The sequence below is a fragment of the Prionailurus viverrinus genome, chromosome C1 (assembly GCF_022837055.1).
Source record: "Prionailurus viverrinus isolate Anna chromosome C1, UM_Priviv_1.0, whole genome shotgun sequence".
NCBI classification, from domain to species: Eukaryota; Metazoa; Chordata; class Mammalia; order Carnivora; family Felidae; genus Prionailurus; species Prionailurus viverrinus.
This window is the reverse complement of record NC_062568.1, coordinates 116,258,590-116,282,574: the sequence shown is the minus strand read 5'-3', so window position 1 is coordinate 116,282,574 and position 23,985 is coordinate 116,258,590. Positions and strand designations below refer to the sequence as shown.

Genomic DNA, 23,985 nt, shown 5'->3' with positions numbered 1-23,985 from the left:
AATCACTTAAATAAACCTCTGTGCTTTCTACCAGTGTGATTCCATAGCTGAAACAAAATTATAAGATAAATATTTTCCATAATAACAACCTAGATTTTGAGCCCTAGGCTTTATACCATTTTTTGTTTATATTATTTTCAAATGCTCCAAGTGCTCACTAAATACAGAGGGAAAACTTTATGATGAAACTGACCTTTCACCCCACTTTTCCGAAGCTCTCGGTCCTGGATGAAGCCTGCAAACATCTGAGTTTCCATGAAGAGATCCAGGAAGTGGCGTACACTTCGGGAGGTGTGGGATTTACGGAATGGTTCCCTTTGGAATACACGCTCCCCACGCTCAGTGACAGTCATGCTCAAAGAATAATGTCCCACCAGCTCCACAAAAAACCTCACAAATGCCTCGGACACCAGAGAGTTGAGTGTCACGTCTGCTGCAAAATGAAAGAAAAATAAGGAAGAAAGAAAAGAAAAACCCTAAGTTTTGTGTTTATGGGAAATGGTTATGAAAGTCATGTACAGGAAATCCTAGATCAAAGGACTGAGAATCCCGATTCTTGGCTCTCTTGCACACTCCATGACCTGCAAAAAGTCAATGGCTTATATTTTTAGTTTCATTTTCTTCCCACACATACTCTTATTACATCTTTCAGCCTGGCTTGCATATCCGTGATCTCACTGTAACTGCTCTTTCAAAGGCCACCAGTGAGAAACAGCCAAATTTAATCTGCTTTTGCTCCTTTAAACTCTGCTGCATTATGCGAATCCCCTCCTCATTCCTCCTCTTGCCTCCCACAACTTTATATTCTCCTGATTTTTTGGATCCCTCTCCTGCTTTTATGACCAAGCATTTGTTTTTCTCTTGCCTCTTCTTCCTCTCCCTAAGCATGGTCCTCAGACCACCTCTCTTCAGCATTCCCACCCTTAAAGAGCTAACTGGCATAGAGATAGAGCTGGCTTTCCATGTTGATAATTCTCAACCTTAAATCTGTAGCCCTGATATGTCACCAGAACTCAGGTTACCTACCTATCATTACCATGATGGGTAATCATCATTTGGTTGTCCCATTACCACTTAAATTCTATCTGTCTAAAAGTCAAATCAGGTCCTTTTGAGAAATTGGTAAAATACACATGTTCAAAATCAAATTCATTCTATTTTTCCACCAAATCAGTTTCTCTCTCAACTTTCCCGTTTCATACTATAACCATTATCATTCTAGAATAATTTGAATGCTTAAGATATGTCAGGCACTGTATTTAGAGCTTTTGTAAGTGTAATGATACAGTGGTCCAGGTATTATTTCCTTTTTACAGCTGAGGGTAATGAGGCTCAAAACAAAGACATTCTCCAGGGTCATCTCATCTATTACAGAGAGAAGTTGCCAGACTCCCAAGTCAGGTAATTCTTAACCACTGTAACATGAAATATATTGCCTTTCAGGTTCCCGGCTCAAACCTCAGATTCAACTTAAACTCCTCCTTTTTCTTCCATATCTAGTAGTATTTTTTCCCCCTTCATGTTATCTCTTGCTCTTTCCATTAGCTGGGCTGGGAATCGGGCCTAGGTTTGGTCAGAGTTCTACCGTGAAGCAGCAGTATAATGGGAGGCAAGTTGCTTTACACCTTCACCCCCCACCCCACGGCCTCTCTTTCCATATCTGTACAATGAGGTGGCTGATGAGGTGACCACTAATGTCTCTTCTGGCATTACATTGATTATAAAGTACATTTTTAAAATATTTTGTTCAACAGACATCCTTCTCATCTCTTTCCTTCTGTAGCTGAGAATCCATGATCCATCACTGCTTTTATTGTCAACACCTGTGCCCCAGTCTCCCACCCCTTCCAGTTAGTCTCATTTCTCTTCCACTTTACAGCAAAACTTTTCAAGAGTTGTTTACACCTGTTGTACCCTTTCTTAATCTAATTCCCTTTGTTCTAAAAATTATGCATTTCTATAACTTATCTTCAATTATTTGTTTGTTTTAGTGTATATGCTTTGTACATTCTTTTATATGTATAAATATTTCATAAGGTCATGAGTGAAATGAACACACCAGTACCCACCCCAAAGTTTAAAATAGATCAGATCGGGGCGCCTGGGTGGCGCAGTCGGTTAAGCGTCCGACTTCAGCCAGGTCACGATCTCGCGGTCCGGGAGTTCGAGCCCCGCGTCAGGCTCTAGGCTGATGGCTCAGAGCCTGGAGCCTGTTTCCGATTCTGTGTCTCCCTCTCTCTCTGCCCCTCCCCCGTTCATGCTCTGTCTCTCTCTGTCCCAAAAATAAATAAACGTTGAAAAAAAAATTTTTTTTAAACAGATCAGATCATCAAGGGTTATCTCTGAAGCTCCGTGTGATGCCCTCTCTGAAATGTTCTTCCCCTACTCTCCAATAGAGGGCGACGATTCTCTGCGATTTTATATTTCTCATTCCCTTACCTGAGATTACAGTTCCTCTATACACATAGGCAACCCAACAACGTATTTTTAGGTTTTTGTATGTCTTTGAACCTTATGTAAAACAGATGTTTGTAAGACGCTTTTCTTAAGGCAACATCCTCCTGTCAATGAACAGTTTTGCTATCACATATAATGCTGCTATGAAGACTATTTACTTGTTTCCTAATTATCATGTTTAAGAGTTTCTCTAGGGTATATATCTTAAAGTTGAATTGTCAGTTATAGGATATATACACCTTAAAAAAATTTTTTTAAGTTTATTTTTGAGAGAGAGAGGGAGAGCGTGCACGCATGAGCAGGGATAGGGGCAGAGAGAGAGGGAGTCACAGAATCTGAAACAGGCTCCAGGCTCTGAGCTGTCAGCACAGAGCCTAACGCGGGGCTCAAACCCACAGACTGTGAGATCATGACCTGAGCCAAAGTCAGACACTTAACCAACTGAGCCACCGAGGTGCCCCAGAATATATACACCTTTAATTTTACTAAATGATGACAAAATGTTTTTCCAAAGCAGCTGAAGTAATTTATACATTCTCCTCAATGCCTGATATTGTCAGACTTTTTAACTTTTGCCAATATGGTGGGTATAAAATGGTATCTCACTGTGGTTTTAATTTACATTTCCTTGATTTTGATGAGGGTGTACACCTCTTCATATATTTATTGGCTTTTCACGTTTCCTCTTCTATGAAATGACTGTTCGTATGTTTCCCCCATTTTTCTATTGTGTTGTACATCTTTTTTTTTTTTTTTTTAAGTTTTACATTTAAGTAATCCCTACACCCAATGTGGGGCCTGAACTCATGACCCTGAGATCAAGAGTCACACACTCTATTAACTTGAGCCAGCCAGGCACCCCAAGTTGTTCATCTTTTAACTACTGAATTATAGGAATTTTTATTTTTTCATTTATATTTTTCTTTAATTTTATTTTTTAAAATGTTTCTTTATTTTTGAGAGACAGAGAGAGACAGAGTGTGAGTGGGAGAGGGGTGGAAAGAGAGGGAGACACAGACTTTGAAGCAGGCTCCAGGCTCTGAGCTGTCAGCACAGAACCTGACTTGGGGCTCAAACTCATGGATGGCAAGATGCGCTAAAGGCAGATGCTTAACCAGGAGCCCCAAATTGTAGGAATTCTTAAAAATAAGTTCTGAATACTATTCCTTTATTAGTTATATTTGTTGAAAATAGCTTCACCTAGTTTGTAGCTTGTTTTACATTTCTTTTCCATAGTGACCCTTAATGAACAGATTTAAACAATTTATGTATCAAATTAATCAACCTTTTACTTTACGGTTCCTGCTCTTTGTGCCACATTTAAGAAATCCATTACTGTCCCAAAACATAAATTATTTTTTAATGTTTATTTTTTTGAGAGAGAGAGAATGTGCGTGCACACAAGTTGGGGAGGGGCAAAGGGAGAGAAATCCCAAGCAGGCTCTGTGCTGACTGCACAGAGCCCAATATGGGGCTCCGATCACAAACCCGTAAGATCATGAGCTGAAACCAAGAGTCAGATGCTCAACCGACTGAGCCACCCAGGAGCCCCCTAAAATATTTTCTTCTATTCTTCTGTAGACATTTAATGTTTTACTTTTAACATTTATAATTTCTTTTTAAGTAGGCTCAGTGCCCAATGTGGGGCCTGAACTCACGACCCTGGGGTCAAGAATTGCACTAAGCCACCCAGGCCCCACTTTACTTTTAACATTTAAATCTTTAATTCATCAGACTTAGTTTTAGGTACAGATTGAGGTATGGATCATATTCATTTCTTTTTATATGGAAAACCAGTTGCCCTAGTATTGTTTACTGAATGGTTCATTCTTTTCCTGTTAATAGGCAATGTTGGTACTGACACAAATTAAGTTTCCTTATGCTTACGCAGTTTCTGTTCTTTCTTTCCCTTGCTCTGTTTATTTCTGAACCAAAACCGAATGATCTTAATTACTGTGACTTTCTGATTAATCGGTGTTTTGTGGGGCAGCCCCTTCAATGTTGTTCTTTTACAGGAGTGTCTTAACTATTCTTGGCCCTTTCTAATTCCATTAAAATTTTACAAAAAGCTGAGGCGCCTGGGTGGCTCAGTTAGTTAAGCGTCCAACTTCAGCTCAGGTCAGGATCTCATGGTTGGTGGGTTCGAGCCCCGCGTTGGGCTCTGTGCTGACAGCTGGGAGCCTGCAGCCTGCTTCGGATTCTGTGTCTCCCTCTGTCTGCCCCTCCCCCCGCTCACACTCTGTCTCTCTCTCTCTCAAAAATAAATAAACATTAAAAAAGAAATTTTACAAAAAGCTGAATGACATTCCCATTCTCTCTTGAACCTTCCCCAGTCTTGCTTCCTTCTCACCATCTCACTGCATCTGCCGCTACAAGGTCTCTAAGCCCTTCCCATTGTCAGATCTACCGGTCAGTCCTGAGTCTTCATCTTACTTGGCCTCTTCGTAGCATTCGACACACTGTTTACTTTCCTTGTGAAATACACTCTTCACTCAGTTTCTATAATATTACTCCTCTGGGTTTTTTCTCCTCCTTCACTAGCTGCTCTTGTAGTTTCCCTGCGCTGGATGCTCCTCTTCCCTGCTGCCAAACATCGGAAATCTGACCACAACATTCCCAGCCAACCCAAGGGCTCAATCCTTAAATCTGTTATTTTCTATCTATACTCACTCTATAGGGGGTTATCTCACTTGGTCCCACAGCTTTAAAATAGCAAATTCAGTTCAAATCTGAATCCCAAATTCATGTATATAAATGCCTACTTGGGAGCACCCAGAGCTCAGTCGATTGAGAGTCCGACTTCGGCTCAGGTCATGATCTCACGGTTGGTGAGTTCGAGCCCCACCTTGGGCTCGCTGCTGTCAATGAACAGATCCTCTGTTCCCCTCTCTCTCTGCCCCTCCCCTGCTCATGCTCTCTCTCTCTCCCCTTCTCTCTCAATAAATAAATAAATATTTTTTAAAAAGTCCACTTGATATCTCTAGTTGAATGTCTGCTGTGTATTGAATATCCAGTAGGTATCTCAATATTCAAAATTGAACTTTTAATTATTTCTCTAAAGCTGCTCCTCCCTTCATATTCTCCATCAGTAAATAGCCTTAGTTTTCTCATCTGTAAAATGGGGATGAAATAATGATACCTGCTTCATAAGGACATTACAAGGATGGAATAAGATGTATGCTAAGTGTGGAGCACAATGCTTGGGACACAGTAAGCCACTCAGTAAATATTGTTCGCCCATTTATTCAACAAATATTTATCGAGTACCTACTTGCTGACTATTGTTTCAAGTACTGGAGATAAAGCAAAACAGACTGTTGCTGCTCTCATGGACCTTACATTTCTAGTACATCAGATGGTGATAAAAGCCCTGGGGAAAACTAAGGTCAGGGAGAAGGATAGGGAGCCTTGAAGGAGTGGGTACAGTTTTTAGAAGGACAGTCAGGGGGCACCTAGGTGGCTCAGTCGGTTGACCTTCCGGCTTTGGCTCAGGGGTTCGTGAGTTCTAGCCTCACATCGGCTTGTTTTGAGCACAGAGTACACTGCGGATCCTCTGTCTCCCTCTCTCTCTCCCTCTCCTCCCCTGCCTGCACGCTGTCTCTCAAAAATAAATAAAACATTAAAAATAAATAAAAAGGACAGTCAGGAAAGGCCTCACTGAGAAAGTGACATCTGAGCATGGACCTGTGGGGAAACAAGAGCTTGAGCCATGTGTATTATCTAGAGAACAGCATTCTATGAATGGAACAGAGCAAGTGTAAAAGTACTGAAACTGGGGGCGCCTGGGTGGCGCCAGTCGGTTAAGCGGCCGACTTCGGCTCAGGTCATGATCTCACGGTCCGTGGGTTCGAGCCCCGTGTCGGGCTCTGTGCTGACAGCTCAGAGCCTGGAGCCTGTTTCAGATTCTGTGTCTCCCTCTCTCTGACCCTCCCCTGTTCATGCTCTGTCTCTCTCTGTCTCAAAAATAAATAAACGTTAAAAAAATTAAAAAAAAAAAAGTACTGAAACCGAAGGGGACCAGTACATCTGAGGGTCAGCAAGGAAGCTGATTATAAGCTTTCCAGATCACAGGCAATCTGATACTTTTGTACATCCTTTAGTAGGGTGCTGGGCATTCAGTAAGTATTTACCACCTTGACTTTGAGTCTTCGACCATTTATCTCATACCTTGTGAAAAATTCTGCTCCTGAGCCAAGATTTCATTTCGTTCTTCCAAAATCTGCATCAAGGCAGCTTGGAGTTTAGGAGGTAGAATTTCACCCTCATCAGATACCTTAAGGGACGAAATTGAGATTTTTCAGGACCTTTGAGAGAGAAAATCTCAAACATATGCCAGTTAAATCCCCAAAACTTCACCGGTGACTTTGTATAGATTTTGGCTAAAGACTCAGTCTGAACCTTCTTTCCCTACATTCAGCAGAATTCAGGATGTTTATGGTATACACAACTGTCTTTAAATATATATATATTTACGACATTTTCTGGTACCTTTCCATCAAATATCTCTCATCTACAAGTCTAACACTGTATTACAAAGATCATCCACAAATAAACAGTGTTTCAAACGCTTTGAAAAGAGACAAAGTCTCGGGAAACATCCTTTTTTACCCTGTGCTGAGTGCTCACACACTTATATACAGGCTACAGAGTGTTGCCCTAAGCAGGCTTTGCTAACTCTCCCTTCCACTTACAAGACCCAGAATAAATGACCACTTTTTTTTTTTTGCCCCTACTGTACCGTGTGGAAATCTCTATTACACGATTTCTAAAACTTTATACATATGTCCACTCCCCCTTCTCATTGTTAGATCATAAGGTCTGAGGGGCTCAAACTGCATCTTACCTTTAGATTCTAACAGAGTATCTAGACATAATCAATGTTGGATGCTTGTTACATTCAATGAAATTAGATCCTTATACATCACCCCATCTGGATGTCAAAGGAGGGTTACCTCTTTTGAGAATGACATTTAATCTTTTCCTCCTTCCTTCTTTGGGAGAGACAGCTATAAACCTAACCCAATTTTTCAGGTCAATCTTGTATGATTGGCCACAGTGTCAGTATGTGTAGGAACTAAAAGTCTTGCCTGAGTCATCTTCTCTAAGTACTTTCACATATTTTCTGTCCAATTATCCCCAAATATTATGTAATCACCTCATTTGTTACTTACCTCCTGTAAGAACTTGTCTGCACAGAGATCAACTATCAGCACCTATGGGATAAAGGAGCTAGGTAAGTTAAACCAGAGACATTCACAGAGACATACATTAGGCACTGCTAGATCAGGAAGAGTGTTTGATTCTTTCAAGCAATGGAAATAGTTTTAAACAAAATTAAGTTCAAGTTGTAGCCCATTTAAATTTTTTTTTAATGTTTGGGGCGCCTGGGTGGCGCAGTCGGTTAAGCGTCCGACTTGAGCCAGGTCACGATCTCACGGTTCGTGAGTTCGAGCCCCATGTCGGGCTCCGTGCTGACAGCTCAGAGCCTGGAGCCTGCTTCCGATTCTGAGTCTCCCTCTCTCTCTCTGACCCTCCCCCGTTCATGCTCTGTCTCTCTCTGTCTCAAGAATAAATAAACATTAAAAAAATATATAAAAAATAAATTTTTTAAATGTTTTATTTATTCTTGAGACAGAGAGAGAGAGAGAGTCTCTCTCTGACCCTCCCCCGTTCATGCTCTGTCTCTCTCTGTCTCAAAAATAAATAAACATTAAAAAAAATATAAAAAATAAATTTTTTAAATGTTTTATTTATTCTTGAGAAAGAGAGAGAGAGAGAGGGAGAGAGTCAGAGCATGAGCTAGGGAGGGGCAGAGAGAGAACGGGACACAGAATACGAAGCAGGCTCCAGGCTCTGAGCTGTCAGCACAGAGCCAGACACAGGGCTCGAACCCACAAGTGGTGAGATCATGACCTGAGCTGAAGTCAGATGCTCAATCTACTGAGCCACCCAGGCGCCCCAAGTTGTAGCCCATTTAAAAGTTAACTCATCTCGGGTGCCTAGATGGCTTAGACAGTTAAGCGTCTGACTCTTGACTCTGGCCTGGGTCATGATCTTGAAGTTCATGGGATTGAGCCCCGTGTAGGGCTCTGTGCTGACAATGCAGAATCTGCTTGGGATTCTCTCTCTCCCTCTCTCTCTGCCCCTTCTCTGGTCATAAATGTACGCATACCCTCTCTCAAAAATAAATAAGCATTTAAAAAAGAATGATGGCAGGCACATCTATACGTTAAAGTGACAAACCATACTGAGCAAATACAAGAGTGGACTTTATTTGGGAGTGATGCAAACAAACTATTGAACATTTATGAAATGGAGAGATGAACACTGGATTGTATTAATATTAAAAGAATTGTTATTAAATTTTTTAGGTGTGATAATGGTATTGTGATTATGTTTAAAATGTCCTTGTGTTATAGAGATTTATATTGTAATATTTAACAGCAAAATTATATCAGGATATGCTTCAAAATATTATGGGAGAGAGGAGTGGGTAAGGGTAAAGATGGCTCCATGAGTTGGTAAGTGCTGAAGTAGGGTAATTGGAGTTATTTTAACCTTTTGTTTACTTTTACTATGTTTGAAATTTTCCACAATTAAAAGTTAAAAAAAAAAAGGTTAGTACAAAAATCAGCTGTGTTTCTATACACTAACAATGGACTATCTGAAAAAGAAATTAAGAACACCACCAATCCCATTCTCAACTGCATCAAAAAGAATAATTAGGAATAAATTTAGCCAAGCAAGTGAAAGATCTGTACACTGAAAATGGTAAGAATTGATGAAAGAAACTGAAGAACACAAGTATGTGGAAAGATATTCTGTGCTTGTAGATGAGAAGAATAAATATTATTAAAATGTTCATACTACCCCAAGCAATGCACAGATTCAGTGCAATCCCTGTCAAAATTCCAGTGGCATTCATCATAGAAATAGAACAAACAATCCTAAAGCTCCTATGGGACTCCAAGTTCCCTGAATAGCCAAAGCAATCTTGAGAAATAACAAAGCTGGAGGCATCACATGTCCTGATTTCAAACCAGGTCACAAAGTTACAGTAATCAAAACAGTATGGTACTGGCATAAAAACGCACATAGATCAATGGAACAGAACAGAGTCCAGAAATAAACTCACGCATAGTCAGTTTACAGTAAAAGGAAGCAAGAATATGCAATGGGGAAATGACAGTCTCTTCAATAAATGGTGTCGGGAAAAACAGCCACATGCAAAAAAGAGAAACTGGACTCTATCTTATATTATACATAAAAATCAACTCAAAATGCGGTGCCTGGGTGGTTCAGTGGTTAAGTGTCTGACTCTTGATTTTGACTCAGGTCATGCTCTCACAGTTTGTGAGCTCAAGCCCCATGCTGGGCTCTGCGCTGACAGTACAGAGCCTGCTTGAGATTCTCTTTCCCTCTCTCTCTGCACCCCCTCCCCCAACCCAAAACAAATAAACTTAAAAAAATATCAACTCAAATTGGAGTAAAGACTTGAATGTTAAGACCTGAAACCATAAAGGGTAAGCATCTTGACACTGGTTTGGTCAATGAATTTTTTGGATTTGACACCAAAAGCAAAGGTAACAAAAGCGAGAAATAAACGAGTAGAGGCATATTAAACTAAAAGCTGCACAGCAAAGGGAACCATCAATAAAATGAAAAGGAAACTTACGAAGTGGCAGAAAATATTTGCAAATTATATATCTGATAAAAGGTTAATATCCAAAATACATAAAGAATTCATACAACTCAATAGCAAAAAACAAAACAAAACAAAACCCAACAATGACCAAAAACTAAAACAAACACCAAATAATCCTATTAAAAATGAGCAGAAGAGGGTCATGTGGCCGGCTCAGATGGTACAGCATGTGACTCTTGATCCTGGGGTCATGAGTTTGAGCCCCATGTTGGGTGTAGAGTTTACTTTAAAAAAAAAAAATGAGCAGAGGAACGGAATAGACATTTTTCCCAAAGACATGCAAACTGGCCAAGAGGCCCATAAAAAGGTGCTCAGCATCACTGATCATTAAGGAAATGTTACTCAAAACCACATTGAGACATCACCTCATCTCTGTTAGAAAGGCTATTATCAAAAAGACAAAAGATAACAAATGCTGGAGAAAAAGGAACCCTTGTGTACTGTTGGTATGAATGCAAATTGGTACAACCACTATGGAAAACAGTGGTTTTCCTCTTCAACATGAGGGTGCACGTATCTTTTCAAGAGAGTGATTTGATTTTTATTGGATATATGCCTGGAAGTGGGATTGTTGGATCACATGGTAGTTCTATTTTAATTTTTTGAGGACTTCAATATACTTCCTAATATACTAGTACTAGTATAGTTCACTGTCCATATTAGAAAAAAAAAAGATCCTTACCTCCTATCATATACAAAAAAATTAAAAACTAAAGGCAAAGGGACACCTGGGTGGTTCAGTCAGTTAAGCCTCCGACTTTGGCTCAGGTCATGATCTCACAGCTCTTATGGGTTCCAGCCCCACGTCAGACACTGTTGTCAGTGCAGATGAGACGAGGGGAGGGGAGGGGGGGAAGAGGAGAGGAGAGGAGAGGAGAGGAGAGGAGAGGAGAGGAGAGGAGAGGAGGGAAGGGAAGGGAAGGGAAGGGAAGGGAAGGGAAGGGAAGGGAAGGGAAGGGGAGATAGCACCGCACACTAACCATAAAAGGAAAAGACCAATAATTATGACTATATTAAAATTAAGAACTTTTGTGCATTAAAAACATCATTTTAGGGGCGCCTGGGTGGCGCAGTCGGTTAAGCGTCCGACTTCAGCCAGGTCACGATCTCGCGGTCCGTGAGTTCGAGCCCCGCGTCGGGCTCTGGGCTGATGGCTCAGAGCCTGGAGCCTGTTTCTGATTCTGTGTCTCCCTCTCTTTCTGCCCCTCCCCCGTTCATGCTCTGTCTCTCTCTCTGTCCCAAAAATAAATAAACGTTGAAAAAAAAAATTAAAAAAAAAACACATCATTTTAGAGAATAAAAAGGCATGCCACAAAGAGGCTGATACCCAGAATATAAAAATACCTCTTACAAATCAGTGAGGGTAAACAATCCAGTAGAAAGATAGACAATGAATTTTATAACAGATGATATTCACATGGCCAATAAAGATGCACACCCCCAACAGTAATCAAGGAATGCAAATTAAACCTCAACGAGAATACCACTCCACATTCACCAGATAGGCTACATCATACAAACTGATGATAAGAAGTGTCAGGAGGATATGGAACAACAGGAACTCTCATACATTGGTGGAGGGGGTTTAACTTGGCACAGCTACTTTGGAAAACAGTTTGATCTTATTTACGTAAGTTGAAGATATGCTTATCCATGACCCAGCAATTCCATTTCCAAGTATATACCCCAGAATTGCATGCACATATGGACCAAAGGTCATGCACATGAATATTTATAGCAGCATTATTTGTAGTAGCCCTAAACTGGAAACAACTCAAAAGTCCATCAACTGTAGGATGGGTATTCACACAATGGAATAATACGCACAATTAGAATGATGGAACAGCTGTTAAACTCATCCACAGGGATGAATCCTACAGACACAAGGTTAATCAAAAGAAGCCAGATAACAAGACATCCAGATGGCCAACCGACACATGAAAAAATGCTCAACATCACTCATCATCAGGGAAATACAAATCAAAACCACAATGAGATACCACCTCACACTGGTCAGAATGGCTAACATTAACAACTCAGGCAACAACAGATGTTGGCAAGGATGTGGAGAAAGAGGATCTCTTTTGCATTGTTGGTGGGAATGCAAGCTGGTGAAGCCACTCTGGAAAACAGCATGGAGGTTCCTCAAAGAACTAAAAATAGAACTACCCTAAGACCCAGCAATTGCACTACTAGGTATTTATCCAAGGGATACAGTTGTGCTGTTTTGAAGGGACACATGCACCCCCATGTTTATAGCAGCACTATCAACAATAGCCAAAGTATGGAAAGAGCCCAGATGTTCATCAATGGATGAATGGACAAAGAAGAAGTATTACTTGGAGTATTACTTGGCAATCAAAAAGAATTAAATCTTGCCATTTGCAACTATGTGGATGGAACTGGAGGGTATTATGTTAAGTGATATTAGTCACTCAGAGAAAGACAAAAATCATATGACTTCACTCATATGAAGACTTTAAGAGACAAAACAGATGAACATAAGGGAAGGGAAACAAAAATAACATAAAAACAGGGAGGGGGACAAAACAGAAGAGACTCATAAATATGGAGAACAAACTGAGGGTTACTGGATGGGTTGTAGGAGGGGGAATGGGCTAAATGGGTAAGGGGCACTAAGGAATCTACTCCTGAAATCATTGCTTCACTATATGCTAACTAATTTGGATGTAAATTTAAAAAAAAATAAAAAATAAAGTTAAAAAAAAGAAGTAATTATAATAAAAAGTAATATATTTGGCTACAAAAAAAAAGAAGCCAGATAAAATATATGTCTATACACTGCACATGAGTCCATTTATAACAAGCTTAAAACCAGACAAAGCTGAACTATACTGTTTAGGAATAAATGGGTAGGATGTAAAACTATAAAGAAAAACAGGTAAATGAACACCATAACGGTCAAGACAGTGGTTACCTTTCATGGGCATGGGAAGGGAACAGTGACAGAAGGTGGCCTGATGGAGACTTTTCAATGTGTTGGTGGCATTGTCTCCACCGGTGTGATGTTTCCATTCCATTCCAATGTGGCTTACGTAAGCATTCACTTTGTGACAATTCATTTTGTTTTGACCACACTTCTCTATATGTGTGTTATATTTAAGACAATTTTTAAAAATTTTTTTTAAATGTTTCTTTACTTTCGAGAGATAGGGAAGAGCACGAGCAGGGGAGGGGCAGAGAGAGAGACACAGAATCCACAGCAGGCTCCAGGCTCTGAGCTGTCAGCACAGGGCCCGACGCGGGGCTCGAACTCACCAACCATGAGATCATGACCTGAGCCGAAGCCGGACGCTCAACCGACTGAACCACCCAGGCGCCCCTTAAAACAACTTTTTAAGTTAACCCAGAGTAGCTCTTGTGTTTGACTTAAAACAAACAAAAAGACCTGCCCTTCGGAATAACACAAGAACGAGCCCATGGCACCACCACAACTTTGGATTCATGTGCACTATGGAATTTTTCTCACTTTAATAAAAAGATACAAAAATAGGATGGCATAGTATATGAATATTGTCTTTTAATACGAATGACGACTCCAACACTCTTAAAGGCAATCTGTTTTCATTTGTCAGTGCCCTGTCTTTTCTCCCATCTCACCTCTTCAATGGGGAGGTCCTGGAGCTGCGGTAAGGAGCAAGACAGGATTCCAATAAGGAACGGAGTGGGTGAGCACACGATGTCGATCATAGATGCTGGTAGGACTGGGATGTAGGTATGCTGCCAGGTGAACGGATACAGTGTGGCAACCACAGCATGGCCACATTTTGACAGGGTGCTGGCCAGAGAAGAAAGCAGAAACAGTGTGACGCACTCAACACGTGGAGAATGGTTCAGATAGGATGTTACAGAATTACCTGACACCGGATAGTGATCACAGATGAGCGATTCTGTGAGGACTCATTAATTTTTGACATTTTGTTTACATTTTTAACTTAATTCACAGCAAAGTTTTAGTCTTAACCAGCTTTTCCCCACAATTTATATTGCTCAAAGTTAATGTGTACTTAGATAAAGGAATGCCAACTAATTTCTTGTTTGAGTATAGTTGACACGCTATACTGATGTTACCTTAGTTTCAGGTGTCACCAACGTGACACTGGTTTCAGGTGTAAACATAGTGACTCCAAGTCTCTCCACATTATACTATGCTCACAAGTGTTGCGACCACCTGTCACCTTAGCATTACAGTATCATGGACGATATTCCCTATGGTGTACCTTTTATCCCATGACTTATTCATTCCAGCAGTATGAACCTTTAACAACGGTTTAAGTAAAACACATTTAGAAAGATAAATTCACTGCAATCCCAAAGTGACGGCTATAGCCTAAAGCAAAATAGCTCTGGATTACTGACCATTTGGAATTATCCACGTCACTATGGCATTAGGTAACTGAGATCCTACGGTTTTTGTAAATGCCCAAATTTTAAAATAGCGAAAACAAGTGAAATACCAGTAGGAAGTGACATATTTTACAAATTTCTCACCTTAGGCTGTTGGCAACAAAGATTACCCTCCGTTCCAAAAGGAGGGAGGCACAGACCCGGATGAGATTGCACACACTCAGGCACTTAAAGAGACATTCAAAGTCAACATGTTCTAGTCGGGAATCCAGTGGTCGGCAGAGTTCAATGGACTGAAATGAAAGAATTCGAATCAGGGGAGTTCAGGTTGGAAAACAATCTATAATGACACCATTAATGGATCCTGTCATTCTTTTACAGGGGAAATTCAGGAAAAAGGTTTTGCTACAGAGTTTGTGAAGCTGTCTACAACTACTCCCAAGACCTAACACCTAATTATTTCTTTTAAGGATTTTATTTTTTTTAAATAATCTCTATACCCAACATGGGGCTCAAAATCATAACCTTGAGTTCAAGAGTCACGTGCTCTATTGACTGGACCAGCCAGTGCCCCCTAATAACTTCTTTTCACGCTGTAAGTTTCTGGTAAAACCTTTTATTTTACCAGACAATAGCATGTATAATCATCATTTATCACACTGCTATTGTTACAAATGGGGCTCAGTCTACGAAAGGCAGAAAACCTCTAGCTCCTAGAGGGCTCGACTATCTCACAACTGGACCAACTCACAATGTCTCACAACTGGCCGTTTCACCAGTGATTTTTGGTACTAAAATACATTCTGCACAGTTTATGGAAAAGGGAAATCTATGCCCTGAGGCTTCTGGAAATTCTGCCTATTAGTGTAAGGCCTGCTTTTTGGTGGCTATCAAGCCTTTTCAACATGAGCTAACTTACCCCATCGCCAGCCCCAGGGAGGTAGCTCTTAACTGTGATGGTGCGTCCAGGAGCTGGGAAGGGAGCTTCCATGACACTTCGCATGAATGGGTAAACCAGGGCTGGAGACATTTCCCTTCTCTTCTCCACTTCATCCAGAATCTGCACGTGCAACGTATGTTACTTTATTAGGGACTCAGTTCAAACACATAAGGAACTACCAAACTTGGTGCACAAGATTGAAAATTACACCAACAGATTTTAAGACAGATAAGCTTCCGCAATGAAAAAAAGTTCATTAAAGGCCTCGTATCTCTTGGGGGTATCTTTATATCTCCAAGAAAAGTTACTCAAATCAATCCACTCATTTTTAGAAGAGGAGCTCCTTTCCACCTCCCTACGGTAGGGGCAGAGAAGGGGACACCGACCATGATATCTTGCAGTTTGGGGTCTGGGAAAGACTCACGAGGCAAGGTAAGCTTCAGGCTACGTTCTCCTTGAAGCTGGGTGGTTTGGCAAGTCAAAATGAGATGACGCAACAACATAGTGACTCCGGTAAACTAGACAGATGTAAACATAGTCTAGTCTAGACGAATGTAAACCTTCAAACTTGTGGCTCTAATCTACTACTGAGAACGCTTCCTAAAGTAGTATGCTAGAGTCCGTGTCACAAGACATAGCCCAGTGAAATCATCAGAAACAACACGTACTCGGAGCCCAGGAAGCACAGCACCTTTCCAGGGCTCATTCTGCACTCACCTTGGAAAAAAGGTTGAAGCAGCCCAGGCGGCTAACCATGCAGTACACCTCAGGGAGTCGCTTCCCTTTGCCTTCTGGCTAAAACAAAACACATCAAAGCAAAAATGACGCGGCACAAGTCTTTGTTAACTTGAACTATGAATACTCTCTTAGTACTCTTTAGTACAGAGTAGGAACCAAGGCTAGATGGGAAAATGCTAAAAAAAATGATAGCATGATTTATTCCAGGTTTAGTGGCAGCATCTAAACAAGAAGCAAGTAACTCAGAGCTCCCGCGAATGGCTTAATTCACGCCATCCCTTGAATAGACCCAGGCTGATATTTAACCACTCTGTCATCAGTTTCTTCATCTATTACAAACACACAAGTAATAGAAGAAGTCCATACCCTTCTTATTCTGGGACACTTGTTGCTAACTCCAACCTTGCTCTTACTAGTTAAAGCTAATGCAGCTTTTTTAATATATGGGTGATTATGCAGCCCTCAAACTCATCTAGAAATAGAGTTTCTGAAGTTCCTAGTCTGATTCTATTGTTTCTTTTTTTGTTTGTTTCCTTTTTTTTAGTAATCTCTACACCCAGCATGGGGCTCAAATTCATGACTTCCAGATCGAGAGTTGCACACTCTTCCGACTGAGCCAGCCAGGTGTCCCTGGACTCTACTGAGGACTCTATTGCCCAGCCCTGCCTGTAGAACAAGCCTGGTACTTACCAAGAGCTTCTTACAGTAACCAAACCAGCGGCTCCCATCTTCACCAGTTAAGACAAAGGAGAATGTTTCACTGAAAAAAAAATAGTCGATAGGTGAGATCTAAACAACTAATTATTACATTCTTCATGGAACAAACTATTTTTTTAAGTTTGTTTGTTTAGAGTAGGGGGGAGAGAGAGAATCCCAAGCAGGCTCCACACAGTGCAGAGCCCGACGTGGGGCTCGAACTCACAAACTGTGAGATCACGACCTGAGCTGAAGTCAGACACTTAACCAACTTAGCCACCCCGGCGCCCCAGAACAAACAATTTAAAATTAGTGTCCAACAGCAGTCATTTTGTGATGTAAGAGGAGGCATTAATACCACATTTATCGCAAGCCACCTTCCTCCTGAGGAAGAATGTCCAGGCCTGAGAATATCTTGCCTGACACTGTATGTGTGAGAGAGAAAGTACCGGATGACCTTCTGATGCCACTGCCTTTTACTTTCTTATTTACCCAGTCTAGCTATTAATCAAGCCTATTTTCCTTTTAGTGAATATCTGATAGAGTCTAACATTTAGGAAAGGTATTTTTCCCTTCCAAATTCTTCTATTTAGTTCCGAGAGGTCCTATGGAACAGTGATTGGCAAAGGGTTATATCCTTAACTATAAAAGTTGCTAGGAAAATTATCAGCTCCTCACCGGAAACATAAGCAAAAGATTTGCAGAGAGGGGCACCTGGGTGACTCAGTTAAACCTCAGACTTCAGATCAGGTCGTGATCTCACAGTTCGTGAGTTCGAGCCCCACATCGGGCTCTCTGCTGTCAGCATAGAGCCCGCTTCAGATCCTCTTTCCCCCTCTTTCTCTACCCACCCCCACTCTTGAGTGCTCTCTCTCTCTCTCTCAAAAAAACATTAAAAAAAAGATCTGCATAGTTTATAAAAAGAAGACCAAGAAAGAAATTCATTAATAATCAAAGAAATCCAAATTTGAGCAGTGAATACATACATCTATATATGGCCAAAAACAAAGATTGAAAGGGAATATGCCAACATATTTAGTTATTATCTCTGAGTGCCAGAATGCCAGTGACTTATAACTTCCGCTTTTTATTTATTCCTCTGTATTTCCCAAATATTCCAGAAAAAAAAACCCCATATAACTCATTGGGCAGAAAAGCCAGCTATGGAGCGGTCAGGCCATTATGAAAGAAGCTGCTTGTGCAGTTAGCAGTGCACCTGACAGCTTAAGACCATCAGGATTGATGGTTCAGAGAGGAGAGTGGCCATCAGGCCAAACTGGTTAGGCGAGACAGCAGCTCAGACTGGAGGCAAGGTGAGGCAGAAAGGCAGAGCAGCTACTTAGGCAACAGCCGAGGCTTTCCTCCAGCAGGTTATCTGCATGTGACACGGTTCCAGAATCATGCTTTTCGGCCTAAATAGCACGGTCAATAATTACAGTTCTGAACTGAGCAGTTATCTACTTACAAGCAGGATTCAGGGAGGATAACTGTTTATTAATTGAACACAGTTCCCTCGAGATACCAGGAAGAAATTCCTTATCTTCCCTTCTCAATAATGCTCACACCTCCCAATCTGGATCCTCCCTTTGTACAAGTTTCGCAGGGGAACGTACAATCTGGGCTGTGGCTTCCGTCAACTTGAAGGAGAAACAAGGTGCAGACACCACTGTTTTACCTCCTAAGTAGGGTCCCTAAGCCCAAGTCCTTTTTCCTTTTCTGTCCACTTGGTGGCATTTCTGATTGTATATAAAACAGAACTCCTTCCCCCCCCCCCCCCCCCCCCCCAGAACTGGCCAACTGCAGAGCTTCTCAAACTCGTTTTCCCTTTGACACTGAAACTATTCCATGTTTTTCTTTTTTGAACTCACATAGGAAATGTTCTAATTCTGTTTCTTCCTTTCCTCCCACTGCATCCTTGACCTGCTACAGTGTCCACATAGCTTTAACTGCTGGCTCTACCCATTTCTCAAACATTCTGATTCTATTTTTGCAGTTCCAAAAATGAGAAATCAGATTAAGGAACCCATTTACCTCTTGAGTTCTGAGGTTGGCACCCAGTCTTTTGAGTCAGGAAAACAAAACTTGGGGATAACTTTGAGCCTCTCTTCAGTGTCTTTGGACTGCTTAAAGCCATGATCACCCTGAAAAACGGAACATTTATAGGTGACTAATATTCTACGTAAGCAGAGACTATATATACAAAACAGCCTAGTCATGGGAAAAGAGGTCTCTGATAAGCCTAAGTAGTCATCTCAGCACAGTGTTGTGTTGTTTCACATGACAGGAAGGCCAAGGCCAGTAATCACTGAAGATACACTGAGAACACGGTTACTAAGAATAAAGAATCCTATTTTGACATAGAAATGGTTACTTGTGGAGATCCTATAATCTGATGTAAGAGGAGTGACTGAAAATAGTTTCTAGTCTAGAGGTAGAATCGTAATTCAGGATTCACATACTAGTGGAAACCCAATATTTTAATAAATCATGGGACATAAAATAAAAACCTATTCTATAGCACACTGATAGCAAAAGCCCAGTTAGTGCCAGACACTCTCTGATCAATAGTCAAAGGTGTTTTGAATGTTATTTAGAAAAGATACTATTTTGGGGCGCCTGGGTGGCTCAGTCGGTTAGGTGTCCGACTTCGGCTCAGGTCATGATCTCACGGTTCGTGAGTTCGAGTCCCGCGTCGGGCTCTGTGCTGACAGCTCGGAGCCTGGAGCCTGCTTCCGATTCTGTGTCTCCCTCTCTCTCTGACCCTCCCCCCATTCATGCTCTGTCTCTCTCTGTCTCAAAAATAAATAAACGTTAAAAAATTAAAAAAAAAAGAAAAGATACTATTTTTAGAATCTATCCCATATATAATCATTTCCTTTAGCATATAATCTTTGCTAACTAATTACTAGTTTGCAACTTCCTGTGAAATTTTAGCGTGGAAGGCCTTTGTGTGCAAGTCTGGTATCATACTTAAAAGAACAATCTAAATTTAGTTAAACCAAAAGACATTTAAAAATTAGTATGGAAACAAGCAGAAAATAAGTCTATTATAGCCATAGTACCCTCATGTAACTAATACAAATTATTCCTTTAATTTAATTTCTGAAACAAAACATGCAGCCATTCTGAGTCACCTAGACATTCATTTAGCTCTTCAGAAATGGAAAAGCATTCTAACAAAAGTTCAGTTGTCTCACCTCCTATTATTTTTACATTGTTAAATGACTCGGAATCGTCTTCATTTAGGGTTTTCCACACGCAATCAAGAGAGACTTGGTCAGCTCTCTCCCTCAACTTATGGGAGCCTAATGCACAAGGATGCTAAGTAATTTGCTTAGAAACATCCCTGAATCCCTGCCAGACTCAGCTGGGTCCTTATCTGGCTCTGAGCCCGTTAATTCAGGCTTTGTTGAAAAACAATGTTCAACCTCGAGATTTCTGCAAAGGTAAGACTGATTGAAAAATCGGAAAAAAAAAATTAAGCTTCTCTTTATGGGAAATTGGACTCTTCAAGACTATCTGCATTACATCATTTTAGACTTCCATGGTTCAGTGTTGTGACACTGTGGCTCTCAGGCTACACTGAAGAATTTTATAAGAAATTAAACAGTTTCAGGGGCGCTTGGGTGGCGCAGTCGGTTAAGTGTCCGACTTCAGCCAGGTCACGATCTTGCGGTCCGTGAGTTCGAGCCCCGCGTCAGGCTCTGGGCTGATGGCTCGGAGCCTGGAGCCTGCTTCCGATTCTGTGTCTCCCTCTCTCTCTGCCCCTCCCCCGTTCATGCTCTGTCTCTCTCTGTCCCAAAAATAAATAAAAAACGTTGAAAAAAAATTTTTTTAAATAAAAAAAGAAATTAAACAGTTTTGTTTACAGTAGGAATGTGGTTGAGCACTTTTTTTTAAGGTTATTTTTTTCTGAGAGAGAGAGAGAGAAAGAGAGAGAAAGGGGAGGAGGGGTGGAGAAAGAGAGGGAGAGAGGGAATCCCAAGCAGGTTCCGCACTGCCAGTGCAGAGCCCAATGCGAGGCTCAAACCCATGAATCACGAGATCATGACCTGAGCCAAAGTTAAACGCTTAACCAACTGAGGCACCCAGGTGCCCTAGCACTTTTTTTTTTCTAATGAGAATTTATGCAGGAAATGTCTCTTAGATTCCATTCCAGTACAGTTGTGCTCCCCTAGCTTTTTTTGGTGAAACACGTAAGTCGGGGTTTAAATCTCAAGTTCCTAAAGCATCTGAGCAGATAACTTAAATAAGAGACATGGTCCAAGTATTAAGATGGAGAGTGAGGAGATTCCCTATTTAAAGGGATCACGCCTTACCAAGGCTCATTACATAATTTGCAGAGCACAGTTGCAAGATGAAACTGTAGACCCGTTAGGGGCGCCTGGGTGGCGCAGTCGGTTAAGCGTCTGACTTCAGCCAGGTCACGATCTCGCGGTCCGTGAGTTCGAGCCCCGAGTCAGGCTCTGGGCTGATGGCTCAGAGCCTGGAGCCTGTTTCCGATTCTGTGTCTCCCTCTCTCTCTGCCCCTCCCCCGTTCATGCTCTGTCTCTCTCTGTCCCAAAAATAAATAAACGTTGAAAAAAAAAAACAACAACTGTGGACCCGTTGTTCAAAAAGCAGGAAAAATTAAATACAAAATAAACTATAAAACTTTTTGTTTTCTTCTGTGGTTTCTCTCTCAACCTACAGTGTGGGGTTTCTGTTTGCTTTTTAATGTTATGCCCTCTCAGGCATAAGACAGAGAAAATCAAATAATATTTGTTAATAATAGCCACCATGTATGAAGTGCTTACTATGTGCCAGGGACTGTGTTAAGCACTTTAAATACATTATCTTATTAAACCCTCACTAATAATGGATAACATTCTATAGTGCTGCCTATATGCTAGACACTATTCTAAGTGCTTTATACAGCTCATTTAATCCTCACTGCAACTCAATGGGATAGACATTATTATGATTACCTCCATTTTACAAATGAAGAAACCAAGGCACAGAGCAGTTAACTGCTCAAAGTCACAGTGCTAATTAGTGGCAGGTGCAGAGAGTTGGCTTAGAGTCCATGCTCTAAACTGCTACCCTGTTCTGTCGTATTTACTGTTCCCCTCTTCAAGAATGAGAAAACTGAGGGGTGCCTGGGTGGCTCAGTCGGTTGAGCGTCCGACTTCGGCTCAGGTCATGATCTCACGGTCTGTGAGTTTGAGCCCCGCGCCAGACTCTGTGCTGACAGCTCAGAGCCTGGAGCCTGCTTCAGATTCTGTGTCTCCCCCTCTCTCTGCCCCTCCCCCGCTCATGCTCTGTCTCTCTGTCAAAAATAAACATTAAAAAAAAAAAAAGAATGAGAAAACTGAGGTTTTGCAACTTGCTAAAGGGCACTTAGTAAACAGCAGAGCAAAAAAAAATAAATAAATAAAACAAACAATTTGGATAATAAGTTTTTGCCCTTGTTTGCAGCTCAGGCCAGACGTGAGATGTCACCAGAGTCACTTACCAGATCCTACAAAAGGTACAGTGTTAGTAAAAGCTGCTTGAGATCACAATAGAAAGAAGAGCGGAGATAAAACACAGAGATACGAGAACACTCCTGGACGCCTCTTGGTCTCCCTACCAAGTCAAGGTACCAAGTACCTACCTTGCCAGGGAACTGCTGTATGACCTGGGGAATGTAGCTTATTTCTGATGGCTTCTTCTGGAGGGACACCACCACAAAAAGTTCAAAGAGCTGCTGCTCCTGTAATTCAATAAGATCCCTCTCTAAGGTCTGGTAGTGAGGATTCCTCTTGGAAGACTGCTGGAGCTGGGCTAAGCGCTTGTGGCGGTCTGCAATGAAATCAGGGAGCACTGTTTTTCCTTTGTAGCCCCATCTTCCCTCCAGCGCCCAGAGGTCATGACCCATATGGACTAATCTTCACCCAGTCATTGCTGACGGAGTGCTGACTAACCGACGTCTGCCACACAGCCCTGCGAGGGCTATGACATACTTGGGGAACAAGTACAGAGTCTCACAAGCGCCCAGGAGCCCGCGGTGTCCCAACCGATACTCTAGGTGCGTCCCAACACATATTCTGTGCTCTCCCATCTTCCGCAGCGTAACACCAGGATACGTGGAAAACGTCAGGTGAAAGCACTGGCCTGACAACAGATGCCACTGGCTGGTGATGAAATTATGAAGCGGGGTTTGTGAGTAAACGACTGAGAAAGAATTCTTGAGACGTTTTTGGTGCAAAAATGAGGTTTTATTATAGCATGGGCACAGGACCCGTGGGCAGAAAGAGCTGCACTGGGGTTGTGAGGAGAGACTGATTATATACTTTTGAGTGTGTGGAGGGAGGGGGGATAGAGAATGAAGCGAGTTTCTAAGGAATTTCCGGATGCTAAAGGCAGGGTCTTCCAGGACCCTGAAGATATAACTATTGTCAAGATAAGGTTGCTTTTAGGGTTTTTTTTTTTTAAGTTTATTTATTAATTTTGAGGGAAGGGGAGCAGAGAGAGAGAGAGGGAGAGAGAGAATCCCAAGCAGGCTCCACACTGCCAGCCCGAAGCCCAATGTGCAGCTCGAACTCACAAACTGTGAGATCATGACCACAGCCAAAATCAAGAGTCAGACGCTTAACCAACTGAACCACCCAGGTGCCTCTACTTTTAGTTTTTAATAAAACATAGACATTAAGGCAGGAAGGCAGCCATGAATTCCTTGAGGAAGGCCACGCTCTGCATATTTCAGGTGTCTATCAGTAGGCTGCAGGCTGTAAGGAAATTTACTTTAAGCTGCATTTCTCTTGCCTTTGTTTCCCTCATCATTGGGACCATGAAATCACGTGTGTGTGTGTGTGTGTGTGTGTGTGTGTGTGTGTGTGTGTGTACACGCTGGGGGGAAGATCTGATAAAAGAACAGAGTCCTACAGAGGCTAAGTACACAAAAAGATGAGTTTGATAAAATTAAAATAAATATCCTCACATTAAAGAAACTGCCTTTTACCCTTCTCTCCTTGGCATATATTACTGACAACGGACACATGCTTACATCAATATATGGTGTTAAATCCAAGAGGGGAAAAATGAACCAAAAGAAGACACC

General features: G+C 41.5%; 1 protein-coding gene across 8 annotated transcripts in view; it reads right to left on the bottom strand.

Moving 5' to 3' along the window:
- The window catches only part of DENND2C (DENN domain containing 2C), a 91,136-nt gene that overhangs the window by 3,478 nt on the left and 63,673 nt on the right, over nucleotides 1-23,985 (bottom strand). For 7 of the 8 annotated variants that reach the window (XM_047872718.1, XM_047872719.1, XM_047872721.1 and 4 more), the window contains 10 exons: nucleotides 22,540-22,727; nucleotides 18,936-19,045; nucleotides 16,899-16,968; nucleotides 16,188-16,265; nucleotides 15,450-15,590; nucleotides 14,675-14,823; nucleotides 13,784-13,961; nucleotides 7,629-7,670; nucleotides 6,625-6,730; nucleotides 194-433 (listed from right to left, as the gene is read on the bottom strand). In XM_047872718.1, the coding sequence (XP_047728674.1) occupies nucleotides 194-433; nucleotides 6,625-6,730; nucleotides 7,629-7,670; nucleotides 13,784-13,961; nucleotides 14,675-14,823; nucleotides 15,450-15,590; nucleotides 16,188-16,265; nucleotides 16,899-16,968; nucleotides 18,936-19,045; nucleotides 22,540-22,727 (1,302 nt within the window). The remainder of the gene's footprint in view (nucleotides 1-193; nucleotides 434-6,624; nucleotides 6,731-7,628; nucleotides 7,671-13,783; nucleotides 13,962-14,674; nucleotides 14,824-15,449; nucleotides 15,591-16,187; nucleotides 16,266-16,898; nucleotides 16,969-18,935; nucleotides 19,046-22,539; nucleotides 22,728-23,985) is intronic. The other variant, XM_047872725.1, reaches the window with a different exon arrangement.